This window comes from Saimiri boliviensis, chromosome 12, assembly GCF_048565385.1.
Source record: "Saimiri boliviensis isolate mSaiBol1 chromosome 12, mSaiBol1.pri, whole genome shotgun sequence".
Lineage (NCBI taxonomy): Eukaryota > Metazoa > Chordata > Mammalia > Primates > Cebidae > Saimiri > Saimiri boliviensis.
Genome location: NC_133460.1, coordinates 39569835 through 39594688, shown reverse-complemented (window position 1 = coordinate 39594688; position 24854 = coordinate 39569835). Strand labels below are relative to the sequence as shown.

The 24854-nt window shown below is 44.3% G+C and overlaps 1 protein-coding gene and 1 non-coding gene across 2 annotated transcripts in view; both read left to right on the top strand.

Moving 5' to 3' along the window:
• The first annotated feature begins 3362 nt into the window (after window positions 1–3362).
• CCDC6 (coiled-coil domain containing 6) overlaps window positions 3363–24854 on the top strand; it is a 115899-nt gene continuing 94407 nt past the window's right edge. Inside the window, exon 1 of the mRNA XM_003928701.4 lies at window positions 3363–3823. Within this exon, the coding sequence (XP_003928750.1) occupies window positions 3521–3823 (303 nt within the window). The 5' untranslated portion in view covers window positions 3363–3520. The remainder of the gene's footprint in view (window positions 3824–24854) is intronic.
• Window positions 24290–24351, top strand: LOC120367449 (U7 small nuclear RNA). Its single transcript, XR_005581833.1, has one exon. It is a non-coding gene; the product is annotated as a U7 small nuclear RNA (small nuclear RNA).

Below are 24854 nucleotides of genomic sequence, written 5' to 3'. Positions count from 1 at the left end.
AATTTTGCCCCTCACCCCACCCAGGGGATGTTTGGCAATGTCTGGAGACGATTTTGGCTGACATACTACTGGCAGCTACTAGGTACAGGCTAGGGATGCTGCTAAACATTCTACAATGCAAGGACAGCTCCCGAAACAAAAACTTACCCTGTCTCAAATGTCAGTGTTCAGAAATGTCTTGCTAGACATCGGGACTAGACAAAGCCTCTAAATTAAAGGTGTAATTAAATAAATACTATCAACTACTTTTCAAGAAACGATAGCCTTTGGCTGGGAACAGTAGCTCTTACCTGTCATCCCAACACTTTGGGAGTCCAAGGCAGAAAGATGACTTGAGGCCAGGAGTTCAAAGCCAGGAATTCAAGACAAGACTGTTCAACACAGAGAGACCTAGTTGCTAAAAAAAAATAAAATAAAAAATAAATGATGGTGCTACATGAACACAATCTTTCATATTTCTATCCAAATTCTGACACTCTGTGGCTCTCCCTAATTCTTTTAAAAACTGTAATGGTGGGTCCTGCAACAACTAAATCCATTTAGAATGTGAATAAAATTACTCAGATCTGACATTAGTATAACTAGATATGTACAGCAATTTGTTTATAGCTATTACAAATTAAATAACAAAATTACTCTAGATTTATGCCATTATTATTTTTATTTTATTGTTGAAAACATTGAAATTCCAAGGCCATAGAGTAAGTCATTTGCAATAATGGCATTAGACAAATAAAAATCTTGATGTTGTGCCTTGCAGTTAGACTACAAGGTATTCTTTTCCTTTGTTCATGTATTTTTGCAGCTTAAATTTAGGGCAAAGCTAAATTTCATTATTTCTCCAAAGGAGGTGATTACCTAAATCTATCCCTTCTTCCTCCAGGCAGCACATACCACAATTTATTCTTCTGATTCATTTCCCCTAGAAAGCTGAGAAGGAGTTTTATAATGATATTATTGGTTTTGTAACTGGTGTTTCCATTGTAATGCTATTACGGAACCAGTGTTGTGATAAATGATCTGTTTATAAGGGAAATCACTTTTACAAGAAGTAGAAAATTAGACACGCTTCTGCTTTGCAATAACAATAAAAACCACAGTGAAAAAACATTCTCCAGTTTATTCCCATCTGTATCAGCGGGGAAGCTTTAGAAGATGGCTTTTTCCCTAAAGTCTTCTAAACACGATTACTACCTACAAGTACCATGTCAAAATGCAAATTTCCTCCAAATCCTATTGAAGGCCACTACATTCTTAAGCTAACCATGACGTGGGCCCTTTAAGAAAACTAGGCGCTTCAAACTCCACCCCTCTGCTGACTTGAAGCAGTCTGTCAGTCTTTCCAAGGCGGTTAGTTTTGTGGTGTCGCTAAGAGAGAGTTAATTTGCCCCCGCTCTGCCTGGAAGAAATGTTCCTGTTGCAATAAGCTCTAAAAGTGGAAGATTTAAGATACTGTGGAATAGGGAACAATAGAAACTTGTGAGGTATGGCAGCCAGACCCACTCTTAAGATTCCATCACAGTGCTGAATAAAGTGGAAAGAATGTTGTTAAATCTGTTTCCCCCTGTGGTGCTGCTTCTCCCTGCTAGCTTTACTCTTCCATTTCACCCCTCAAGTGAGCTTTCCAGAATCCGTTTCCAACTTAACTAGCTCATTGTCTCAAGCACTAGATCCCCAAAAGGACAAGTGAGAGAACTAAATTTCAGTGCAAATTAAACTGGATCACGTGTAACAGAATGATTTAGATTGGTTATATGTTTCTCAAGAGCAAAGCCAAGTATTACCCCCCTGCTACGCAAACAGTGACCGAGTTCAGAAGCTCTCTAGCAGTAAGCTAAAAAATACCTGGGAGAAATTGGGGTTTAGTTGCAGTTGGCATTTGAACTGTTTGCTAAAAGCAGCCATCTTGGTGAAAGATGATGTCATTTGGAACACTTGGTGTTTTCGAGTTTATTCTGAGGTGCCAGTTTCCATGAGCCATTGAATCACCGTTTAATCATGAGATCAAGTTTAGGTTTATAGATAATGAGGGAGTGGGAATAAGCATCATTCTTCCTTCTTCAAAACACTTTAGAAATGTTTCAGAAAGTTCAACGCAACAGAAAAAAAAATTACACTCCCCCCCCCCCCCCATTTTCTGTTTCCATGTGTTGTTCTAATGTTAACTAAGCTTGGGTAATAAAACTAGTCTGGTCAGTTTCACTTTCCAATTTTTATACATAAGTGAAAGCTGTTTTGTGTCAACAGGGCAAAGTGTTTAGAATCATCTCACCTGCTGGGCCAATTTCCTGCAACCCTTTCTTTGGGAAGGGGGAGGGAGAATAAAAGTTTTTGACTTTTAATTTCTTAAACTGCAAAGCTAGAACCCTGAATTAGACCACATTAGAGTAATTACTGTTTTATTTTTACATGCTAAAGTTTTCTAGGAATGAGCAAGAGGATAGCAAAGAAGGGTGATGTTGTGCTCCCACTCAGGTATTACTATTTGTATAGCATAATGTTATGTCTGCAGTTGCTTTGGAAAAGTGGCACTTAAAGAGGTATTTCAATCTTCTACTAAAAGTGTTTCGTTTTCCTTTTTTTTCTTCATTAGATAAATGTTACTGTCCAAATCCTACTGCGTGACATGTGCTGGAAATGTTTGCAAGATGCAAAAAGAAAAAAAAAAGTTGCACCCTTTTTAAACAATTGAGCGCAGCGTGGTTTACGAGGTTATTGGAGAGCGTTGTGTCTCTCCTGCATTCTTTCTTAACATGGTTAACCTGTGGCTGCTGTTTCACCCTACTCGGCCTCTTACAGAGGAACTTTGTTCTCTTAGCTTTATCCAAGCCTTTCCAGTCAAAAAACACCTTACTTTTGAGAATATAAAACTGCGTGTATGTGTGAAACAGATAGAGGGAGACACGCGCACACAGTCGGCGGAAGATGGGGCCACAGCACGGGAGAGGATGGATGCCGGAGCCCGGCTGACCTTTCCACGTGTCCCGGACACCTGCGAGGCTGGTGGGCCATTAGGTTTCTTTTTTCTCCCCGCGGGCGCGAGCCCGGAAGAGGCTGGGCGGCCGTGGGCTTAAATCAGGGGGCTCGGAGGCCCTCCCTTGGAACACGTGTGGCTGGCTAGCCGGTGTTGGGGGGGCAGTCCTTGGCTTTCCCGCACCCGCAGTGCCTGCGCGTTCCCAGCCTGCCCGTGGTCACCAGGCGGCGGCGGGCGGGTCCTCTAGCTTTCAGCCAGCTTTGCTGGGCGGCCTAGCGAGCGCGCCCGCCCCGGCTGGAGCGAGCCCCAGTGTAATACTGCCCGAGCCCGGGCGGGGTCTCTGTTCTCTGGCGGAGGAGGTCCCTTGGCAGCGGGAAGCGCCCTCTCTTTCTCTCGCCGCCGCTCCGAGTCTGCGCCCTGGTGCCAGGCGCCCAGCTCGGCGCTCCCCTGTGCTCGCCCGGCGCCCACTCATTCGCAGCCCGGCCTTCGCCGCCGCCGCCGCCTCCCTGCCGCTCCTCCTCCTCCTTTCCCCAGCCCGCCGCGGCCATGGCGGACAGCGCCAGCGAGAGCGACACGGACGGGGCGGGGGGCAACAGCAGCAGCTCGGCCGCCATGCAGTCGTCCTGCTCGTCGACCTCGGGCGGCGGCGGTGGCGGCGGGGGAGGCGGCGGCGGTGGGAAATCGGGGGGCATTGTCATCTCGCCGTTCCGCCTGGAGGAGCTCACCAACCGCCTGGCCTCGCTGCAGCAAGAGAACAAGGTGCTGAAGATAGAGCTGGAGACCTACAAACTGAAGTGCAAGGCACTGCAGGAGGAGAACCGCGACCTGCGCAAAGCCAGCGTGACCATCGTGAGTGCCCCCCGGGGGCGCGCCGCAGCGCCGACCTCCGCCCTCCGGAGGAGAGGCTGCACCCGAATCCAGGCACCCCCGAGGCTTCCCCAGATTCCCAGGGACCCTCTGAGAGCACACTCCCTGCGGGGACTTGCTGGCCTCCGGAGGAGGGGGAGGTGTCCCTTCAGGGCCACGCGGGTCTGCCCTCCTCGGGGAACTGGGGACCCTTGCGCGGTGCGAGGGAAGGCTGCTGTGGCAACCATTCCTGGTCCCTTTTGGCTCTGGAGAGGAGGCCCCTCAGGGGCTGGGTTTGGAGGCTGGCGGCGTGGCTGGGGGGCGGGGTAGGACTTTTTTCAACCCTAGCATGCTTGAGGGGTGCGTCCAGAATCTGAGGAACCCCAGACTGGGAGAGAGGGAGGAAGCTGGGATCTCTTCCTGGGGCCTGGCTCAGAGTGTGGGGGTTCGCAGCTGGGCTGGGCAGTAAGCTGGCATCAGGACGGCTCTAGCTGGATCGCCCGGGGAGGGGGCGGGAGAGAGTGGCCGGGAATCCGGGAAGTGGAGTTTTCTCGCCAGGATCGAGAGGGAAGGGCGGGTACGGCGCTAATGCTCCCACCTCCATTGGAAGCTCTTTGCTTTGGGGTGGGAGGGTGGACGGTTTACAGCATCCTGGCCTGTACAGGGCTGGGGCCGAAACCAGGGGAAGGGTAGCGACTGTGACTCCCTGGCTGAGCAAAGGAGGTACGTGTGTTTGCTTCATTCGTGGAGTGGTTAGGAGCATGTCGCTTCTTAGTCTGGTTACTGGAGAACAGGCCATCTGTTCTGTTTCTACCTGGCCCCTGGAGGCTGCCCAGAAAAGGGTAAGCTTGGTCTGTAGGTCTCTCCCCTGGTGTGGCAGGCGTTTAGAAAGGCTCTTATAGCAGCCATGAGGCGAAACGTAACTAGAAAAAGTACACTGTGTGCTCTCACCTATCATCCCTGCCAGCTGGCCACATCATTAACATGTAGGATCCCCACACAGACAACTGTATTCAAATCAAAAGTTTCCCAGCCAGGAGCAGAGAAGAAAATGTCAAGAAATCAAGGGGATAAATTGCCATAGCTGCTGCAAAATAGCTGATTAGGCTGAATTTTGAAACGAAGACAAAGGGATGAATTTGGGGATGGAGGTTCACACCCTGGAAATGGGGCAAGTTTAGGAAGCCCCTTGTGCTAGGAAATAGCCTTCAGTGGAGGGGCCTCTGTGTGTGTGTGTGTGTGTGTGTGTGTGTGTGTGTGTGTATACACCCCAATGCTGGCTCATACATGAAAACTAGATGGCATTCTTAATTTGTGTAGAAAGCAAGTTTCCACCGAAAGTTCGTGATCAGTAGCCTAAATAGCAGTTGATTGTAAAAAGAAACTTCTCATGCTCAAATCCAATTTTGGAGAATGGAATTGGAGCAACTTTCATGTGAGACAGTAAAGTTCTTGAAGTGCCCTTTTGGTGGAAAGGGGGGGTGGGGTGGGGAATTTGCAGAGGCTGCCACTTCCAAGCCTCCTGTGCAGCTTTCTTGGCTGACAGAGATGTCTTTGCTGAGTAGGGGTTAAAAAGAGAGGGAAGTTGGTGGAGGCAGTTTATTTAAGGTTTGGGTTAGTAAATGAGAGGGTTAGTTTCTTGGAGATTGTGAGCCATGGAAAGTGGTAAAACTTACATGAAACAAAATAGCCTTTTGCATACAGTGGGCAATTCAGGCTGGTTTTGTTTATTTGGGAGGGAGGGGGGATGCAGAGACTATGAAAGGGTGATCTGTTTGACACTTCGACCATATTATAAGTAGGTTTGTAAACTGTACTCAGTCAAACACGTTGGCTTTATAGGACAATTGTGTTCATTCCTGGTATTTAAGATCAGAGACCTTCTAAGTACGTGGCCTGAAGAGTGTATAAGGTGGTGGCTTTTTTTCTTAGCACTTACCCTTAACTAAAACTGACATCCAACCAAATATACTTTGTGAAATGCCCTGTGGTGTTAATGAGTAAAGTTAAAATTGTTTTAGGTGACACTGCACAAGTACCAGAAGCCTCTCAGTTCTTTCATCTCTGACTAATATATTCAGGGAGACAAATAAAAAAGTGCTGTGGTTCACCTGGTTTCCTAATACTTGGCAGTTGTTACTAAGGAGCTGAATGATAAATGCAGAAAAGAGACTCCCTCAAAGTTTTGCAGGTTTTGTTAACTGACCTGGGATCCAGATTCTGTGGGGGTACATTTGACCTCTCCGGTATGTAATCTGGGAGGAGAGATGTATGTGACTCCATGAAATGGATCTGCGAATGTAGAGTCCACTGAACAACACTTGTGTAGTTTCTGTCAAGGTTAAGCTGTACAATCCCTAACACTGCTGACTTCAGCATTGCCCTTGCTAACAGCAGTCTAGGAAGTTTGAGATAATCAATTAAGTGAAGGTCTCGTTAGGTTTTTAACTGCTTTAGTTAATTTGAAGGGAAGATGGTACCATAATTCTGTTACTTGCCTTTCTGGCTCTTTTTAGTTCTAATTATGATATTTAATGTTCATGTTCTTGGGCACTAAAGGTGATTATGGCCTTCATTTTCCTTGTGCATGTTCAGGAAGACACATTGCCTTTCTGCTGCACCGTGGGGAAAAGACAGGCTTTCCCCACTATCCGCTTGTTTTGTTTTTTAACAGACTTCATTTTTTAGAGCACTTGTATCTTCACAGTAAAAACTGAACATGAAGTACAGAGATTTCCCACATAACCCCTGCCTTCACACAGGCACAGCCTCCTACGCCATCAGCATCTTGCACCAGAGTGGTCCATTTGTTACAGTCAGTGAACCTACACTGATACATAATCATCACCTGATGTCTAGAGTTTATTTGGTCCTGTATATTCTATGGGTTTGGACATGTGTCCATCATTATAGTGTCACACAGAGTAGTTTCACTTCCCTGGAAGTCTTCCACACTCTGTTCATCTTTCCCTCCCTGTTAACTCCTGGCAACCACTGATCTTTTTACTCTCTCCTTAGCTTCGCCTTTCCCAGAATCTCATATAGTTGGAATCATAAAATATGCAGCCTTTTTACTTAATAAATGAATTTAAGTTTCTTCCATGTCCCCCAACCCCTATGGCTTGGTTTCTGTTCAGAGTTAAATAGTATTTCACTGTTTGGATGTATCATAATTTATCCATTCACCTACTGAAGGTCATACTGGTTGCTTCCATGTTTTGGCAATTATGAATAAAGCTGCTGGAAATATTCATGTGCAGGGTTTTGTCTGGAAAGAAGATTTCAGTTCATTTGGGTAAATACCAAAGAGCATGACTGCTGGATTGTATGGTAAGAGTATGTTTAGTTTTATAAGAAGTTGCCAACCTATCTTCCAACGTGGCTATACCATTTTTCATTCCCACCAGTAATGAATAAGAGTTGCTATTGTGGGGTGGGGGGTGGTGTCTCACGCCTGTAATCCCAGCACTTTGAGGATGTCCAGGCGGGTGGATCACCTGAGGTCAAGAGTTCAAGATCAGCCTGGCCAACCTGGCAAAAACCTGTCTCCACTAAAAAAAAAAAATAACAATAGAAAAAAAAATTAGCTGGGGGTGGTGATGCATGCTTGTAATCCCAGCTACTCTGGAGACTGAGGCAGGAGAATTGCTTGAACCCAGGAGGCAGAGGTTGCAGTGAGCTGAGATCGCGCTACTGCACTCTAGCCTGGACAACAGAGCTGGAGCCAGACTCTCTCAAAAAAAAAAAAAAAAAAAATAGTTGCCATTGCGTAACAGCATTTGCTGTTGTCAGTAGGTGTATAGTAATATCTCAGTATGTCCTTTTTAAAGCCAAGTCCAAAGGCTAATAGAAGCTCTTAACCAATGGCCTCTTTTGGTATGTGAACAGCTATTCTGATCAAACTACCCATTTAATGAAGGACTAGTTTCATGGGCCTGTGTTCTCAGCATCTGTATAATAGCAGTAAACATCACCTGTGGGAGAGAATCAACTGTAGGAAGCCTTCAGTCATGTCCACAAGTGCCCAATGCATCTGTGAGTTACAGCCTGCCTTAGGCCATTTTATTTGGGGCTTAAAGGTGGAATAGAATATTTTGACTGATTATTTGATTTTTCCCATTAAGTCAGCAGTGGAACCCTGCTGCTGATTACAGATCATAATTTCTCTTTTTGAACTAAGAGAAATAAATGCATAGTCACCTTTTTGAGTAGCTTTTGTATGTTAGGCCAGATCTGTTGGCTTGTCCCATGAGTGAGACTGTGATTGTGGATTATCTGATTCAGTGTAGTGAGGATTATCCAAGGGGTTGTGGTCTTAGGGGTGGTGATCTTAGAGAAGGTGAGGAAATGCAATTATGGGCAGTAATTGGATGACTTCAAAGTTCTCAACTAGTTGCTGGTGTTCTTTGTGTATAAACAGGGCCTCAGGTGGTTCTCTAGGGTGCGTACCTCTTCCAGGCAGTTTCAGACCTTTGGTATGTGTTTGGTTCGGAAATCAAGGCCTATAATAAATCACTAGTATTTAAGTATCTTTCCGACTGTAAAATTAATCCTTCATTGTAGAAGTTTAGGGAAATACAGAAGTACAAGGTGTTTTGAACTTATAATAGAAAAACATGTTGGTCTGGCGTGGTTAGAAAATCTGGCTATTTCAAGCATCAACAGTGTAATGGTTTCATTAACCAAGAAAAGCTGCCATATAGTTGGTGTATATTTCGGATTATTTACTCTGGAAGCCTTATATGTTGTTTTCAATTTTTAAGACCCTCTGAAGCTACAAATCGACATTGTCCTTATAAATGTGATGATGAGAGTGTGGTGTCTTTCTGTTTTTCTTCCCCATTTAGAGAAGTATTTCTTAGATTCTTATGGAAACACCCAACTTCAAACACAACTTTGAGCAAAGTATGACCTCACAGTCAGGTCTGACTGTACACAAGTGCCCTTATAAATGTGATGATGAGAGTGTGGTGTCTATTTTTTTCTCCCATTTCGAAAAGTATTTCTTAGATTGTTTTGGAAACGCCCAACTTCAGACAACTTTGAGCAAAGTATGACCTCACGGTTAGGTCTAATTGTACACAAGTCTTCTTAAAGAGGCCATTCTCATATTTCTTCAGCATTTAAGAGTTTTTCACATTTGTAAGTACTTCTTACGTGTTTCATATACTCTATTTGTACTTACTTTTTAAAAATCTAATTTAATTTTTTTTCTTTTTGCATGATAGTGTTACTCTATTACCCAGACTGGAGTGTAGTGCTGTGATCAGGTCACTGCAGTCTCTGCCTCCCAAGTTCAATTGATTCTCATGCCTAAGCCTCCCTACTCCCCAGTAGCTGGAACTACAGGCATGCACTACCATGCCCATCTAGTTTTTGTATTTTTAGTGGAGGTGGTATTTACCATCTTGTCCAGGCTGGTCTCGAACTCCTGGCCTAAAGTGATCTACCTGCCTCTGCCTCCACCTCCCAAAGTGCTGGGATTATAGGTGTGAGCTACTGCGCCCAGCCAAAAGCTGAAATTTTAAAGGTCATGACAGTCTTTTACAGTGCTGGCCTATTTGCTAGAGATGGAGAGTCATTAGGGAATCCACAGCATCTGGTTTGTAGTGACTCTTGTTCAGGACCAGAGAGGCTGGTCTACGGCAAAAATCGGAGGTAGCCATTGCTTAAAAATATTCAGGGGCTCCCCATTGCCCTTGGATCCAGGCAAGCATCAGGCTCTGCATGATTGGAATGTCCTTCTTGCTTCATAGCCACACCCCTTACATGCATTTAGCCCAGTGTGCATTTTATTTTTTTATTTTTTTGTGTGTGTTTTTGTTTTTGTTTTTGTTTTTTTGAGATGGAGTCTTGCACTGTCACCCAGGCTAGAGTGCAGTGGTGCAATCTTGGCTCACTGCAACCTCCACCTCCCGGGTTTAAACAGTTCTCTGCCTCAGCCTCCCGAGTAGCTGGGATTACTGGTGCATGCCAGTATGCCCTGCTAATTTTTGTATTTTTAGTAGAGGTGGGGTTTCACCATCTTGGCCAGGCTGGTCTTGAACTCCTGACCTTGTGATCCACCCACCTCAGCCTCCCAAAGTGGGATTATAGGCGTGAGCCACCACACCAGGCCACAGTGTGCATTCTCTAAGCTCTCACTTCACTCCTTCAACTACTAGCACCCAGAACTTCAGTAGGTTTCCTCTGGCTCCTCAGCGGTAACCCTTATGCCCTTAAATATTCTTCTGTATTCCTCCTTTCCCTTCTACCTTGTCAATTGAAGTAGACTGTACTGCCTCCTCCACCTGAACCTCTTCCTGGTATGTCTTGATACTTCCTCTTTGTCAGTCACACTCCGGGGTATGCACCTGCTTATGTGGTTCCATAGAATCCCTTCTGTCACTGACACTCAACTACAGAAATCTTTCTCAGTTCATGTGTAAATTTCTTTGGGGGCAGAATTTGCCTTGTTCATCACATTCCTCCGTGTTTGGCATGCGGGAAACACTCAGAAATTTGTTGAGCTGGCTCTAGAGGCATGGGTATGTGTGTGCTTGTTTCTTTCTGTGATGAAGGTGCCAACACCCTCTCCTGTACCTTGTCTTCATGGAGCCACTCCCCTGCCACAACAGCAAGCACTTTTCTTTACCATAGTTGATAAATAGCCCAGATGTGTGAATGGATACATTGTATACTTTGGGGATTACTGCAATCAGTGTGCCCCTGGCTTCTAGCTTTGGGTGATATGGACTGCCTTGTAGCATACACCTGAGTGTTCCTGCTACATTTAATCTGAAAGGGGACAAAGTGTTTTCAGGTTCTCCTTTCTAAGTGTTTCTGAGCAAGGCTTGGAGGAAAAAGTAGCCCTGTTGGAAGTATTCAGATTTGCTGCCTTGGTTTTGGTGATGGTGACAGATCATTTCAGGTGTTTTTCTATGACCCTTTAATGTTGAAATACCCCACTGGGAAACAAATCTGGCCTATTGCAGGGGGATACGTTAATGCCAATAAATACTAGTGACCTGTAGCAGGGGTAGGGGAAGCATCTGAAAACAGGGTAGGGGATTGTTGAATTCTTATAGATGACTGCTTGTATCTTGCAGAGACACAAGTATCATCACAGTGTGCTTGTGTGTGTATGCGTGTGTGTGTGTTTTCCTTAAATCATGCCTTGCAGAAATAATTGTGTTTACGCTTCAAAATGCTAATCCAAGCTACTGAACTGCAGTCAGGCTGAGTAAGGAATAATAAGAGTCTTTTCTGTCCCCTTTGCATACTTTTTTGCTTAGTGGGTAGGTGTTGCTTTTTGTTTTCAATCACAATATGGGTGCCTTCAGGTATAATGAAGTATTGTCAAAGTTGGCAGAGTAAATGGTCATAGGCTCAGTATGTTCCTGCTTGGTAGTGGTTGCAATTTTCTTGACAGAGGACCTAATCCTCTGGAAAATATTTTTAATTGTCAGGATCTTGTGGTGGTGTTAACTTGCAGATTCTTCCTGCTTCTCCAAGACTGTCAAATTTTCTCATCTTTTATGGCTATAAAATCTACAGCTGTGAAGTTTATTCCAACCATGATACCAGTAAATTGCAGAGATCACTTTGTGTAGGTTCTCTCTTTAGGGATAACTATTCTTTAAAAAAGGGTTAACAATGTGATCGATGGTTGTTTAAAGGTAACCCTGTGCTTTAGTTATTGATTCCTAGATTGGACATGGAGTACAATTTAATGATTGCAGTTCATTACAATACTCATTTGTTTTTTGCTGGGAAATTTTCTGCTCTCCCCTCTCTGCCCCGGCCTTTGCTTCTTCAGTAAGACATAAAATGGCATGTAATAAACATAGCCTCAAAGAGGCAGGATTCAGCCATCAAGTGCTTTTAATACTGCCTACTGTGTGCTACTCACAAATATCCAAAAGGAATGTTAGGGCTCCCCTAGTAGCATAGCGAGGATTGCACTTGACTTTGATTCAGCTGGTGCTGTAAGGAATACAAAGCAGAGGGAAACTGTCTTTCTCTCCAGCCTTGGGGCCTGTGCATTGCAGAAGAACCCAACACACACATGGAGGCAGGAAGGGAAGCTTAGGCTGACTCCTGTGGGGGTTCCCAGGGAGGGGAATTTTACCTTCTAGCTTCCAAAATAAAGTTTATCTGTCTCTGTGAACATCTTTAAGGAAAACAATGTGTTACATTCATTCACAGTTTAATTAGCTTGTAGTTTCTTTTGTAAGGTAGAGATGGGGAGAGCTGTTGCTCAATTTATGCTGAGATGGCACAGGGAGGCTCTTGGTTTGTTTTTAATTTTCGTTTTTATGTGATGATGATTGAAAAGAAATGTCGTTGATGTTTTAATTTCATAATCTGCATCTGTCGGTACATGGAAATTATCTAGGTGCTTTGTCCCTCTATTCCTGGTATACTCTGGGGCCCACCCATGTTTCTTTCATGGAATATTGGTGAATGGACCGAATTTCTCAAGTTTTTAATCTGAAACTATCTGAAAACAAAGACTTCTTGCAGTAAAATTAGAGGTACTATTTTATAGGCAATTTTGAATTCTAGTTTTTTACCAAAGCAGTGCTGATTGATGGGCTAATCTTCCAGGCATCTGTTCCAGATCAATCCAGCCTTGGCAGTGCCAGGTGTGTGTCCAGAGTGATCTGGGTAATAGCCACCAGGGCATCTCAGGGCACTGAGGATCAAATGAGGCCACTTGGTACTGCAGAACAGAGTTGGGATGTTCAGCCAGGCATAGGTCATAATTCAAAACATTTTCCTAAGGAGGAAGGAAGAGAGTAAAAGAATGAAAGCAGCAGGGATTATGGGTGAGCTAAAGAAAACTCTTAGAAATCTAGTTACCTGTGTTACACACTTCACGTGCTGCTTTTGTAAGTGAACAGTTTGAGTCTTTTGTGCTCTCTGCTTGTTGAGATTGTATTAGGCTGAAAGGAACAGATTTGAGAGAAAAATAATTATACCTGGTGTTCCATATAGAAAGCTTTTCAACTCATGAAATTATTTTTATGTGAGCTTGACTTTTAAAAAATTATCCTAATATGCTAACTCAAATGATAACTTTTATTCTACTGAGAGATGTTTCCCATGGGTAGGAGCGTTTCACTAGACCTTAGTGTATCTAAACAAAGACATTTATTGAGTTAAAACTAAATGAAGTATCTCCACTTCATTTAGTAGCCCCACTAGTCTTTGAGGAGAAAACTGACTAGGTGATTTTAATTTTTTTGTTAACCAAAGTACTGTTTTAAGTGTATTCGCCATACAGTAGAGTTAGACTTCTTCAGGTTCAAATCACTACCTGGTAAGTGTTCATGTCACTTGGAAAGTTTATTAACTGTTTTATGCAGTTTCGAACCTTGCACGCATGGAGTTTATATTGAGAAACACCTTAGGTACCCAGAGAAGAGGACTAGTGACTTTTTTTCCATGATCTTTTTTTTTTTAGTTGTAAAAACATATACAACATATAACTCACCATTTTAACCATTTGTAAGTGTACGATTCAGTGGCATTAAGTACGTTCACAATGTTTTGCAGCCATCACCATTATCCATCTCCAGAAGTTTTCATCATCCCAAATGGAAACACTATACTCATTAAACAATATCTATTTTTTACTACTGTGTAAACCTCTATTCCTGGTGACTTTTATATATGTGTGTGTGTGTGTGTGTGTGTGTGTGTATATATATTTTCTATTTTTTAAAGAAAGACTTACTCTGGTCTACAAAAGCAGCTAGTTGCTTTTCACTGTCCTGGGCTTGAAGTTATAAATTTGGACCTAAAGTGTTGATGTCTTGTTTTAACTTAAGTTTGTATTGCCTGTTAGCTGTCCCATATACGGTTCTTTTCTGTCACTCAGCAAATGTGCAGTGCCCTAGCCCTATGCCCAGCTCTGGGCTTGGCGCCAGTAAGCACCCAGATGTGGAGATGCTGGATGGGGGAATCACCCATGGCGAGAGCTTGTTTTTTAGGAGGGAAGGGACTTTCCCCATACCTCCCCCCCAGCATCTCACAGATGTTGGTTACTTTCTATTTTTTATTTTTAATGAAATGTGTTGTATGCCTGTAATTTCCTTGATAGCGTTTGGAATAAACTGTAATTTCATTTTTTAAATTATTTATTTTTATACTCACAGGTGCAGCTTATTAGTCAAGGAAGAAAGCATATAGGGCAGAGTTCAGGAACATTTTTGATCTTCTACTTGTCCTCTCCCCACGGAGTGTGGACAGTATTATTTTCCTGGCAACAACGCGTGTCAGTACACATGGAGTGTTGCCAGCCAGAGAAGTTTGGCCAAGCCTTGGGGTGCAGAGTTCTTTCGGGGACTCCATCACGTAGACGTGGTTGACCATCCGCAGGGCAGGTCTCAATCTCCAGGCCCTGAGAAGGCTTTGCTGATACCACATGGCCCAAAGTGCTCAGGCTGAATCATGCTGTTAGGCTTTCCCTGTGTGATCCAAGGCCCTCAGGTAAACAGACACTCTTATCAGGCATGACATTCCAAAGGGTTAGAAATTACCTGCAGGAAGTCAAGGGCTAAGGCCAGACCTCTTTGGGGCAAGGCAAACAGGAAGTTTACAAGGTTTGAAGGAAAAAGAAAGCTTATAGAATTTTTATTCACCACCATTGTACCACTTCCAAATCTTTTTGTGTTGCTGTGATAACAGCGAATGATTATGCAGTGCTTACAATGGGATAGGCACTATTGGAAGGTGTTTGTGTATATCCTCTCATTTAATCCTCACTATGGTCTTATGATCAGTACTACTATTTATTCATAGCTATAAGCCTACAAATTTAGGCTCAGATTGGCTGGGTGTGGTAACTCACGCCTTGAGGATGGATCACCTGAGGTTGAGAGTTTGAGACCAGCCTGACCAACATGGAGAAACCCCGTCTCTACTAAAAATACAGAAAATTAGCTGGGTGTGGTGGCGCATGCCTGTAATTCCAGCTACTCAGAAAGCTGAGGCAGGAGAATCGCTTGAACCCGGGAGGTGGAAGTTGCGGTGAGCCGGGATTGCACCATTGCACTCCAGCCTGGGCAACAAGAGTGAAACTCTGTCTTAAACAAACAAACAAACAAAAACAAATTTAGGCCCAGAAAGGTTGTATCACTTGCCCGAGGTCCCATGGCTATCAGATGGGACTGGGATTTGAGCTCAGGTCTGACCTCAGAGCTTTTACAGTCTGTGGGAAGATGGCACATAAATTAACTTAGGGACAAGCCTTTTTGTTTGGTTGATTTTCTTTGAGACAGGATCTTGCTCTGTCACCCAGGCTGCAGTGCAGTGATGCCTTCATAGTTCACTACAACTTCAACCTCCTGAGCACAAGTGATCCTCCCACCTCAGCTTCTGGAGCAGCTGGGACTACAGGTATGTGCCACCACTCCTGGCTCGTTATTATTATTATTACTATTATTATTATTATTATTATTATTTGTAGAGACTCGGTCTTGCCATGTTGCCCAGGTTAGTCTTGAACTCCTGGGCTCAAGCAATCCTTTCACCTTGGCCTCCCAAAGTCCTGGGATTACAGGATGAGATACCATGCACAGCCCAAGGACAGTTTTATCTTCGTCTTGTTGTGGACATTTTCCTATTAGAGGTTCTTATGCTGTTCTATTCAGTTAGGGTAGTCAGGGCTGCCCCATTGCCACAGCAAATTCCCAGGATGCTGGGCCTAAGGGAGTGTTGCCAGGGCAGCAAACTCTCTGTCTTGGAAAAGAAAAAACAATAGAGAAGGGTGCCTTCAGTGCATGGGGGACAGTTTGTGCTCCCCTTTCTGGCTCAGTTGCCCTCCACTTGGGCCTTGGTCTGTTCCACCCCTGCATCATACCCCAGGATGATGGCACCTCTTCACATGGCATAGCCTTATGGATTCCTCCCCCTCCCTCTTCATCCCAGCCTGGAATCAGTTTCTTTCTTTGCATCTGTGTTATAGTGTCTACTTAAAAATAGTCTGATTAGCACAGTACAAGTGTTTTTTTTTTTCTTTTTTTCTTTTTTTCTTTTTTTAACAAACATGAGTGCCTGATGTATGCCAGGCAGTGTCCCTGTATATAACAACTGGGATGGGATTGTGCTGGTGGCATTGGTGGTGGGGTCCTGATTCAATCCAGGAGTGGAGGCAGTCAGAGCGCAGGCTTTGGAAGGAGGAGATTTCTTAGTCAAGATCTAAAGGATAAATCCAAGTTAATCCAAAAGAAGTAGGGGGTGAGTAGTAATAGGACAAGGCACTCCTCCCACACCCAGGCAGAACCTGAATGCCCAGAGAAAAATGAGGATGGGAGAACAGTGCCCAGCTGGGGAACTCCTGGGTTCCCTTCAGGAGCTCATTACGGAAGGGCAGTAATGAGAACAGTAAGAGCATTTCTGCCTTTTGGAAATCCAGTCTGGCTACTTACTGCAGATGTCTATTTGTGTCTTTTTTCTTTCTTTTGAAGGAAAATTTGTATTATTGTAGCTATTTTTAGGTACAGAAAACTCAACAGTGTATATTTAACCCAGTTCAGTGGCAAGTTCTTTAGCTTTTGCCTTTTTGAGCCTGGCGATGCAAGCCACAGACTTGGGACATAGGACATTGCCTCCCCAGTGATTGCGGATCGTATCTGTCGTTGTATTTGTGTCTTTTTAATGAACTATTTGAAGGCAGATATTTTGTCATTTATTAGCTGTAGGATGATCTGTCTTATTCCATTGTAACTGTTACCACATACGGCAGTTTTGCAGTGTGTCTGGATACAGTTTTCAACACTTTACCTTTAGGGACTCTGACTCCTCAGGACAACGCTTTGTGATCTCTGTGTCACCGATGAAAGACTTGAGGCACAGGGAGTCCCAGCAGCCACTGATCGCAGTAAGCAGCAGAACAGGGATTGAACACAGCAGTCAGATTGTGCCTTGTGTGGTGACTACCGCATAGAAATCCTGCTATTTGAAGGGTCATTTGTGTTTTCTATAACCTTAACACAGCTGTTCAGTAAAATCTGTGGAATTGATTTTGGGAAGTGCTCACTTTTCTTCTTTGTAAACTCTTCAGTGGAGAACAATATATTTATTGTAAAGTGTATAAACTTTGAATGCACAAATTTATCAAATAGTGCTGATTGTATTTATTTATTTGTTTGTTTGTTTGAGACAAAGTCTCACTTTTTCACCCCAGGCTGGAGTGCAGTGGGGCGATCTTGGCTCACTGCAAACTTCGCCTCCTGGGCTCAAAGTGATCTTTCTACCTCAGCCTTCTGAATAGTTGAGACCACAGGTGTGTACCACCATGCCCGGCTATTTTTTTCTTGGATTTTTTTTTTTTTTTTTTTTTTTTTGAGACAGACTTTCGCTCTTGTTACCCAGGCTGGAGTGCAATGGCGCGATCTTGGCTCACCACAACCTCTGCCTCCTGGGTTCAGGCAATTCTCCTGCCTCAGCCTCCTGAGTAGCTGGGATTACAGGCACGTGCCACCATGCCCAGCTAATTATTTTTAGTAGAGAAGGGGTTTCCCCATGTTGACCAGGATGGTCTCGATCTCTTGACCTCGTGATCTACCCGCCTCAGCCTCCCAAAGTGCTGGGATTACAGGCTTGAGCCACTGCGCCCGGCCTTTTTTTTTTTTTTTTTTTTTTTTTTAAGAGACATGGTGGGTTCACGGTGTTGCCTAGGCTGGTAGTCTCTAGCTCCTGGGCTCAAGCAATCCTCCTACCTCAGCTTCCCAAAGTGCTGGGATTATAGGCATAAGCCACTACACCTGGCTGCTCAGTGAATTTAAGAATGAAATCACTAGTGTAACCACCACCCTGCTTAGAATACATGCAACTGTCAACACCCCTGACACTCATGTGCTCTGTTCCAGTCAGCACTCCCCAAAAAGGTAACCATGTTCTGACTTATCTTAATATATTTAATAGATTTGTTTGCTTGAACTTCATATAAATGGAATTATGCAGAATGTATTTTGTGTGTCTGGATTCTTTGGTTATCCTAGTTCCTTAACTAATATTAAACAGTATCCATGCAGTTGCAGATAGTGGCAGTTCTTTTTTATTGCTGTGAAATGTTTTGCCTAAGTATCTGTGAAATTATTTGCAGTTTTAGAGTCAGCTTCCTGGGCAGCCCCACCCTCTTCCCTCAGTGTTAGTGCTGGGCAGTGGGGTGACGTGAAAGCAGTGTGGCACAGCAGAGGACATACAGGCCCTACAGGACACTTAAGTGCTCCTTAATTGAGGTATGGCTGCCCTACTAGCTAAGCTATATTGCATTTAGGGCCTTTGAGCCTTGGTTTACTTACCTGATAAGAGCCTGTCTAGTTAATAGAAATCTTGCTCCCATCCCACAGTTATGAAGATCAAATGAGATGATACATATAGGAAGTGTTGGGGTAATGTATGAGTTATTCCTGTAGAAAAATGATATTAAATATTATTAGTATTTCCCCACCTCACCCCCTTCTATTGTCCTCCAAAATATATTTCAAAATCAGTCCTGCTCTGGATAATCCTATAAGATGATGATAGAAAAATAATCCTATAAGATGATGATAGAAAAATAATCCCTCGAAAGCTGAGTGGGGGTGGTTGAGGTGGCACCAAAAGATCCCTGGGCACCGCAGGCTGGGGAGTGTCATAACCCGGCTTCTCAGGGCCCTTGTTTCTCTGGTGCTCGGGGATGCCTGGGAACTGAGCAGGTTTCTGAGGGTTTGGTGAGCCAGGATTATACTGGCCTGTGTGGCTGTGTAAAAGTAACAGGACTTCAAGAGGCAAACACACTTCCTAAAAGATCTCTTGTTTTTCCCTGTATGTCAGTTACAGAGCTCTGTCCATTGTGTTTTTTGCAAAAGTACACGTTTTCTGACTTTAGAACTATCGCCAGACAGAAGACTGTCAAAGCTGGCTTCTCTGATAGAGACTTTTGACCCTCTTTCATGAGGGTACGGGTTCCAGAAGGTGGAATTTGATGGCCAACGCCCTAGTGCCACTTCTCCTTAGCTGCTAGTTTAAAGAACAGAAACTAAAACATGAATCTTTGAAATGGACTGATTTTGCAGGATTGCAGCACCCAAATGATGGAAGGACAATCCCTGGTTATGGGCCGGGGTGGTCTGTGGGAGACAGTAGTTTTCTCTGTTTGCAAGGGAGTCGTCAAGTGACCTCTTTTCTTTGTTGCCTCTGGGTTGCTCTCTAGCCTGGGGACTTTCTGAAGGTTGAGAAGCATGCTTTTCCCTCAACTGCTATTAATATTTTGGTTGTATTGATTTTGGGGATGGTAAGAAAGGGCAAGGAGGATATTTTATCTGATTGAGGGACTCTGCTTGCCTTGTAAATAAACAAGCTAAAGTGAGCTCAAGAATGCCGTTCCCACTTTTGCTGTTGTCTGTCCACCAGAGTTGTGGAGGCTGTAGCCAAAACTATGGGAGCCCTTTGGTTTCGCCACCTCCCTCTCTGCTCCTTGTCTGAACACCTTCTAGTTGAACTCTTTTTTAGGTGAGGAGTAATTCTCCTAATGACAGTCATTCCTTCCACGGTTGGTTCTTACTTGACCCAGAGCCTTGCAGCTCTGGGTGATTGCTGCCTGGCAGTGATGTGTAAAGGGACTGGGATTTGCTTGTTAGGCCACAAATGAAAACCTGTAGGATTTACTGCTTTCTATAAGTACGGTGTATTCTTGCCCCAATTCTCTTCTGTAGGTTCTACTACTTCTGTTTTTATGCTTCTTTGTTTTATGTGTTGCAGATTAGCATTCTGTATTAGGCTGTGTGAAATTTCCCTTTGTTTTTTTTTTGTTGTTGTTGTTTTTTTTTGAGACAGAGTCTCACTCTGTCACCCAGGCTGGAGTGCAGTGGCACAATCTTGGCTCACTGGCTTACTGCAACCTCCGCCTCCTGGGTTGAAGCGATTCTCCTGCCTCTGCTTCCCGAGTTGCTGGGACTACAGGTACGTACCACCATGGCCAGCTAATTTTTTGTATTTTTAAGTAGAAACAGGATTTTACCATGTTGGCCAGGCCAGTCTTGATCTCCTGACCTCATGATCCACCTGCCTTGGCCTCTGAAAGTGCTGGGATTACAGGTGTGAGCCACTGCACCCAGCCCCTCCTTTCAGTTTTATTCATTAACTGCTTTCTGATTTTTCCACCCTAGAGTGCTTTGGCAGAACTTGGAATAACAGAAAGCAACTTGGAAAGCAACTAGGGTTACCAGTTAGCAAATAAAAATGCAGGATGTACAACTCTATTTCAATTAGAGATAAACAATGAATTCTTTCTTAGTATACATATGTCCCACATGCTGCATGGCACCTGTATATGCTAGAAAAGAATTTGTTGTTTATCTGAAATTCAAATTTAACCAGGCCTCCTGTATTTTATCTGGTAGTCCTAAAACCTGGAGGACCTGTGTTTAAAAATCTGTTTGCTCCTTCCTTGCTGTGTGAACCTGGGGCAATTTAGCTGACCTCTAAGCCACCTTGCCCTCTTCTCTGAAAAGACATCATAGTATCTTAGCTCTCCAGTTTTGGATAAATGATATGACTTAGGAATAAATAATATGGGGATAAATGATATGACTTAGGAAAGCCCTCAGGATGCAGTCAGCACAGATCTTCCTTTTCCTTCTCAATCCAATGATTATGGATTTGCTTCTTGCCTATTTCTTCCCTTTTCTCTTTTCCTCCCCCAGAAGCTGACACAATGTTTTCTCCTTTGCAAAGCTCTTTGGAGTCTTCTTACGACGGCGCCTCCACTTCTTCCTCGGTGGCTCTCAGTTTGCTTTCACATTTCCTGTTCTTCCACACCAGCTTCCTAGTCTCTTCCTCTCTGGAAGCCATTGTTGACTGCATGGCTCAGGTGTCTGCCTTTACTTGGCCATGTTACCAATCCCCTTGTTTGATGTCTCCTTTCCTCACCAGCCTGCAGTGGTACCAGAGAACTGGGCCTCTCTGCCTCGCCTTCTCTGCAGGATGAGGCATCAGTCATGTCTTTTTTGACGAGTCTCAGCTTCCTGAGAAAGGTGTGTTTCGAATTCAGGGTTTGCAGAAGGTCAGCTTGCATTTGACCCATAGGTGAAGGACTTGGCTCCATAGTTGTGAAGGACTTCTGAAGACCTGAGCAAGGGCACACCCTCTGCTCTGTTGTAGGCATCACCTCCATCTGTTGCGTTGCATTGCATCGCTTTGCTTTGCTTTGTGTGTGTGTGTGTGTGTGTGTGTGTGTGTGTGTGTGTGTTGCTTTGCTTTGCTTCGCTCTCTTTTTTTTTGAGACAGTGTCTAGCTCTGTTGCTCAGGCTGGAGTGCAGTGGCACGATCTCTGTTCCTGCAACCTCTGCCTCCCAGGTTCAAGAGATTCTCCGGCCTCGGCCTTCTGAGTAGCTGGGATTACAGATGCCCACCGTCACACTCAGCTAATTTTTTGTGTTTTTAGTAGAGATGGGGTTTTACTGTGTTGGTCAGGCTGGTTTTGAACTCCTAACATCAAATGATTCACCCTCCTCAGTCTCCCAAAGTGCTGGGTTTACAGGTGTGAGCCAGCGTACCCAGCCTCTCTGTTGGTTTTTTACCTCTGCAGCTTCACATGCTAATTTATTTCCCGCTCTGATGGCAGTTGAGTTTGAGACCTTTGGCGTATGCTGTGGATAATGACTAATGACTGATGTGCTCTACCTTGATGTAGCCCTTGAAACAAAACCGTGGGGCCAGGGAGAGAACGGGAGAGAAGAGAAGTTAACTTGGCAGGATCATTCATCTGGTAGGTGGTGGGGGCAGGATTTGACAGCAGAACTTGGGAGCCTCTGTTCTTAACCACACTGCATTGTATTTCTAAGACCACTTGCAGCAGTAATGGTCCGTGAAATTCTTTGTAGGAGTTTGGAATATAGCACTGTTTTGTTGTTGCTGCTGCTGCTTGTTTTTTGAAAATTCGTAATGCAAGTCTTTGCCCTATAGTCTGGGCAATTGTTCTAATTCTTGGGTGTCAAATTCTTATCAATTTCCCCCTAAAAGAATCCCCCTAGCCCTGAAAGATGTTTCCGGTAGTCTTCTCTTCTTGTGGGCTTCCACCTTAACTTCTGTAGATTGAGGCAGCCATACATTCATTTAACCCAACATTTTTCATGTACATCCTAAGTGCTAACTATGTGCTTGAGAAGTCCTTCTAAGAGCAAGGCAGGATATAAACAATAACTGAGAACCCTGCCTTGGGCTCCTGGCATCTGAAGCCCAGGAAGATGTTGTGCCTGCCATGAAGGAACTCAGAGCCTTTTGGAGAGTTGCAGGAAGGCAGTGTCCTTATAGTGACTGAAGGAAGATGGCTAGTTTATCATTCAGTATTCACACAGGGAAACAAACCACGTGGAGCTGAAAGGGAAGATGTAATTCAGGGATTGGTCATACCAGTGATAGAGTTGCTGAGAGGCTCAAGTTGGGTGGGTGGTGAGACAACCCAGGAATATGCAGGAGCAGAACACTGCTCTCACACCTCCTCTGGAGAATAAAGGGAAGAGGTAGTGTTATCAGAGCCTAGGGGCTGCGGTCATCAAGAAGTTGAAACTGCTGTGGACCTTGAGACGTGGATGCTGCCTAAGATGGAGAAAGGGGAGAAATACCCCGAGTTCTCCCGTCCATCTTCCCATCTCTTGCTAGTGCATCTTATTGGCTGAATCCCATTGGCTGATTTTGGGAACTGGGAGGTGCAGCCTGCAGAGGTCACCTGTACCTTGCAGAGCAGGAGAAAAGGGCAGTGAGGCATCTGGGGCTAGATAGACCCAGGGCTGGCCCAGGAAGAAATGAATGAATATGGAATGACTGTGTTTGGCTTGGGCAGCTATTGAGTACTTTGTAGACAGCAGAAGGTTGGAAGACTCAAAGGTTTTTATTCCTTCAGAAAAATGTGAGTAAAGCGCATTCCAGGGAGAAGGATCAGCATGGACGAAGGCATGGCAGCTTGAAACAGCGGGCTCCACTTATAGTGTCCCATGCAGCCCAGAATGGCTGGATTGATACTTGAGGTCTTTCCTGTCCATCCTCCTCCTGCCTCAGAAGCCCCTCCCATCGAATGCTTTCTCATATGTCCCTGTTGTCATTTGTCATTTATGGTTAGTGCACATTTTCCTGCAGGGAATGCCAGATGGGAAGCTCTGCACCTGAATATCTTCCAGGCCAGCTGCTTCTGACACAGAGCATGCCCCACATAGCCAGTGGGGAGCATCTTAGGATGCCTCAGTAGCCGTTGAAAGGAATTCATGGGCATTGCCAGTCAGTTTTGATGGGTAAAGGGTGCTCTGATGATGATGCTAATGCCCTGGGAGGAGAAATGGCTGCCTATGTTAGTGACTTGGAGGCCTTATCTCCTAGCCCTGCATGTCTGGCAAACAATCAGATTGTGAGAATACTTTTCTCACATTTCCCTGCTGTGAAATTTATTTTTATGATGATAGTGGATTTTGTTTAAACTTTTTCTATTATGGAAATTTTCAAGCATATACAAAAGTAGAGTGAATCCACAAACCGCCAAATTCACTAATTATTGACACATAGTCTGACATAGTTTCACCATAAATGGTTCAGTTTGCGTCTCTGATAAGAATTTTATAACCATACCATTATCATGCCTGACAAAATTAGTTATATTTCTCCTGGTAAATTAGCGTTTGAAAGGTAAACATCACAGGCTTTTCTGGGATCAAAGGCATTACCCTTACTTCCCCTCTGCTATTAAGCCCTATGCCCTTAGGCTGCTCTTGGGCTGCTTGCCCTAGCTCTAACTTTCCTCCCTAAAGCTGTTGACAGCAGGCTTGGAGACCTTTTACCTACTGCTCTGTCTCCTCCCCAGCTTCTGAGCATCCCAGATTTGCTGGTTCTGCCCTCGGTGGTATGTAGACTGGCTTCCCAGCCCCTGTGACGAAGCAGCAGGAATTTTAGGTCACCACTTCACCTGTGTGAAGCAGACCTGAAGTAAGGCATCCTGTGCAGCCTTCCCTGGAAGCTTCTAGCTGAGAAATGTCTGAGCATCTGGGGGAGTCCTGCCCTCAGAAGATGGACTGGCATCTATGGCTTCCAGAAAGTCTGACTCAGTGCTATGTGTGAAGCCACGCAAGGCTGGAGAGCACCAGACAGGAAGCTGTGGGCAGTGTGTGCAGACACGTGTCTTCTGGACAGGTAGAATAACAAGCAGTGTTTGCCCAGAATTTCCAGCTCTGAAATCTGCAGCTTAGGCCACATCTATGGAGTGGCTGTAGCTAAATTATTTCAGTTGAGTCTCATGGCAAATCTTTGGGAGTAGGTAGTGTGTGCCTCCTTTAAAAACAAAGGATGTGGGGCTCAGGTGACATGCTGTTAAATTATTGGCCAGGGAACAGTGCTGGTAAATGGGACAGGTGGGATTTCCAGGGAAGTGGCCTCACACCCAGGCTAGGGTTCTTTCTCTTCTGTTAGCTCCTTGGCAGAAGAGGAGGAGGTTAAAAAAAGGGGTTGGATAAGTGTTACAGCTCTTTTAGAATTTGTCTAGCAGGCTTTCCGGTTTTTGCCGGAAAGCCCCTCTCAAGAAGAAAAAAAGTTGGGGGGGGAATCTGATAGTTCAGCTCTTAAAAACAAAGGGCATTCAATTCCAAAATGTCTAAGAATTCCAAAGTTGCTTTTGACCGAGCAACAAAATTTAGGATGCCCTAGGGACATTTGTGAGTACATATAATAATTTCCCCTGAGGTTTGGAATATTGCCCCACTTAAAAAACATTTTTAATTGAATTTTTTTGAATAGGAAAGACATCACTTAGTATCTGTTCCCCTTCTTTTTAACACAAAAGGTTGTGTATATGATATTATATTCCTTTACTGCCCCTCCCACTGCTATTTAATTATACTTTGGAGATTTTTATTTTTTATTTTTTAACAGTTGCATGGTAAGCCATTGTGTAGATATCTCTTACCATTGGGCATTTAATTTGTTTTCAGTCTTTGGTCTCACAATATCACAGTCACCTTGAACACAGATTATTTTTTATGTGGGTGAGTGTATCAGAGACGATAATTCCTAGCCACTC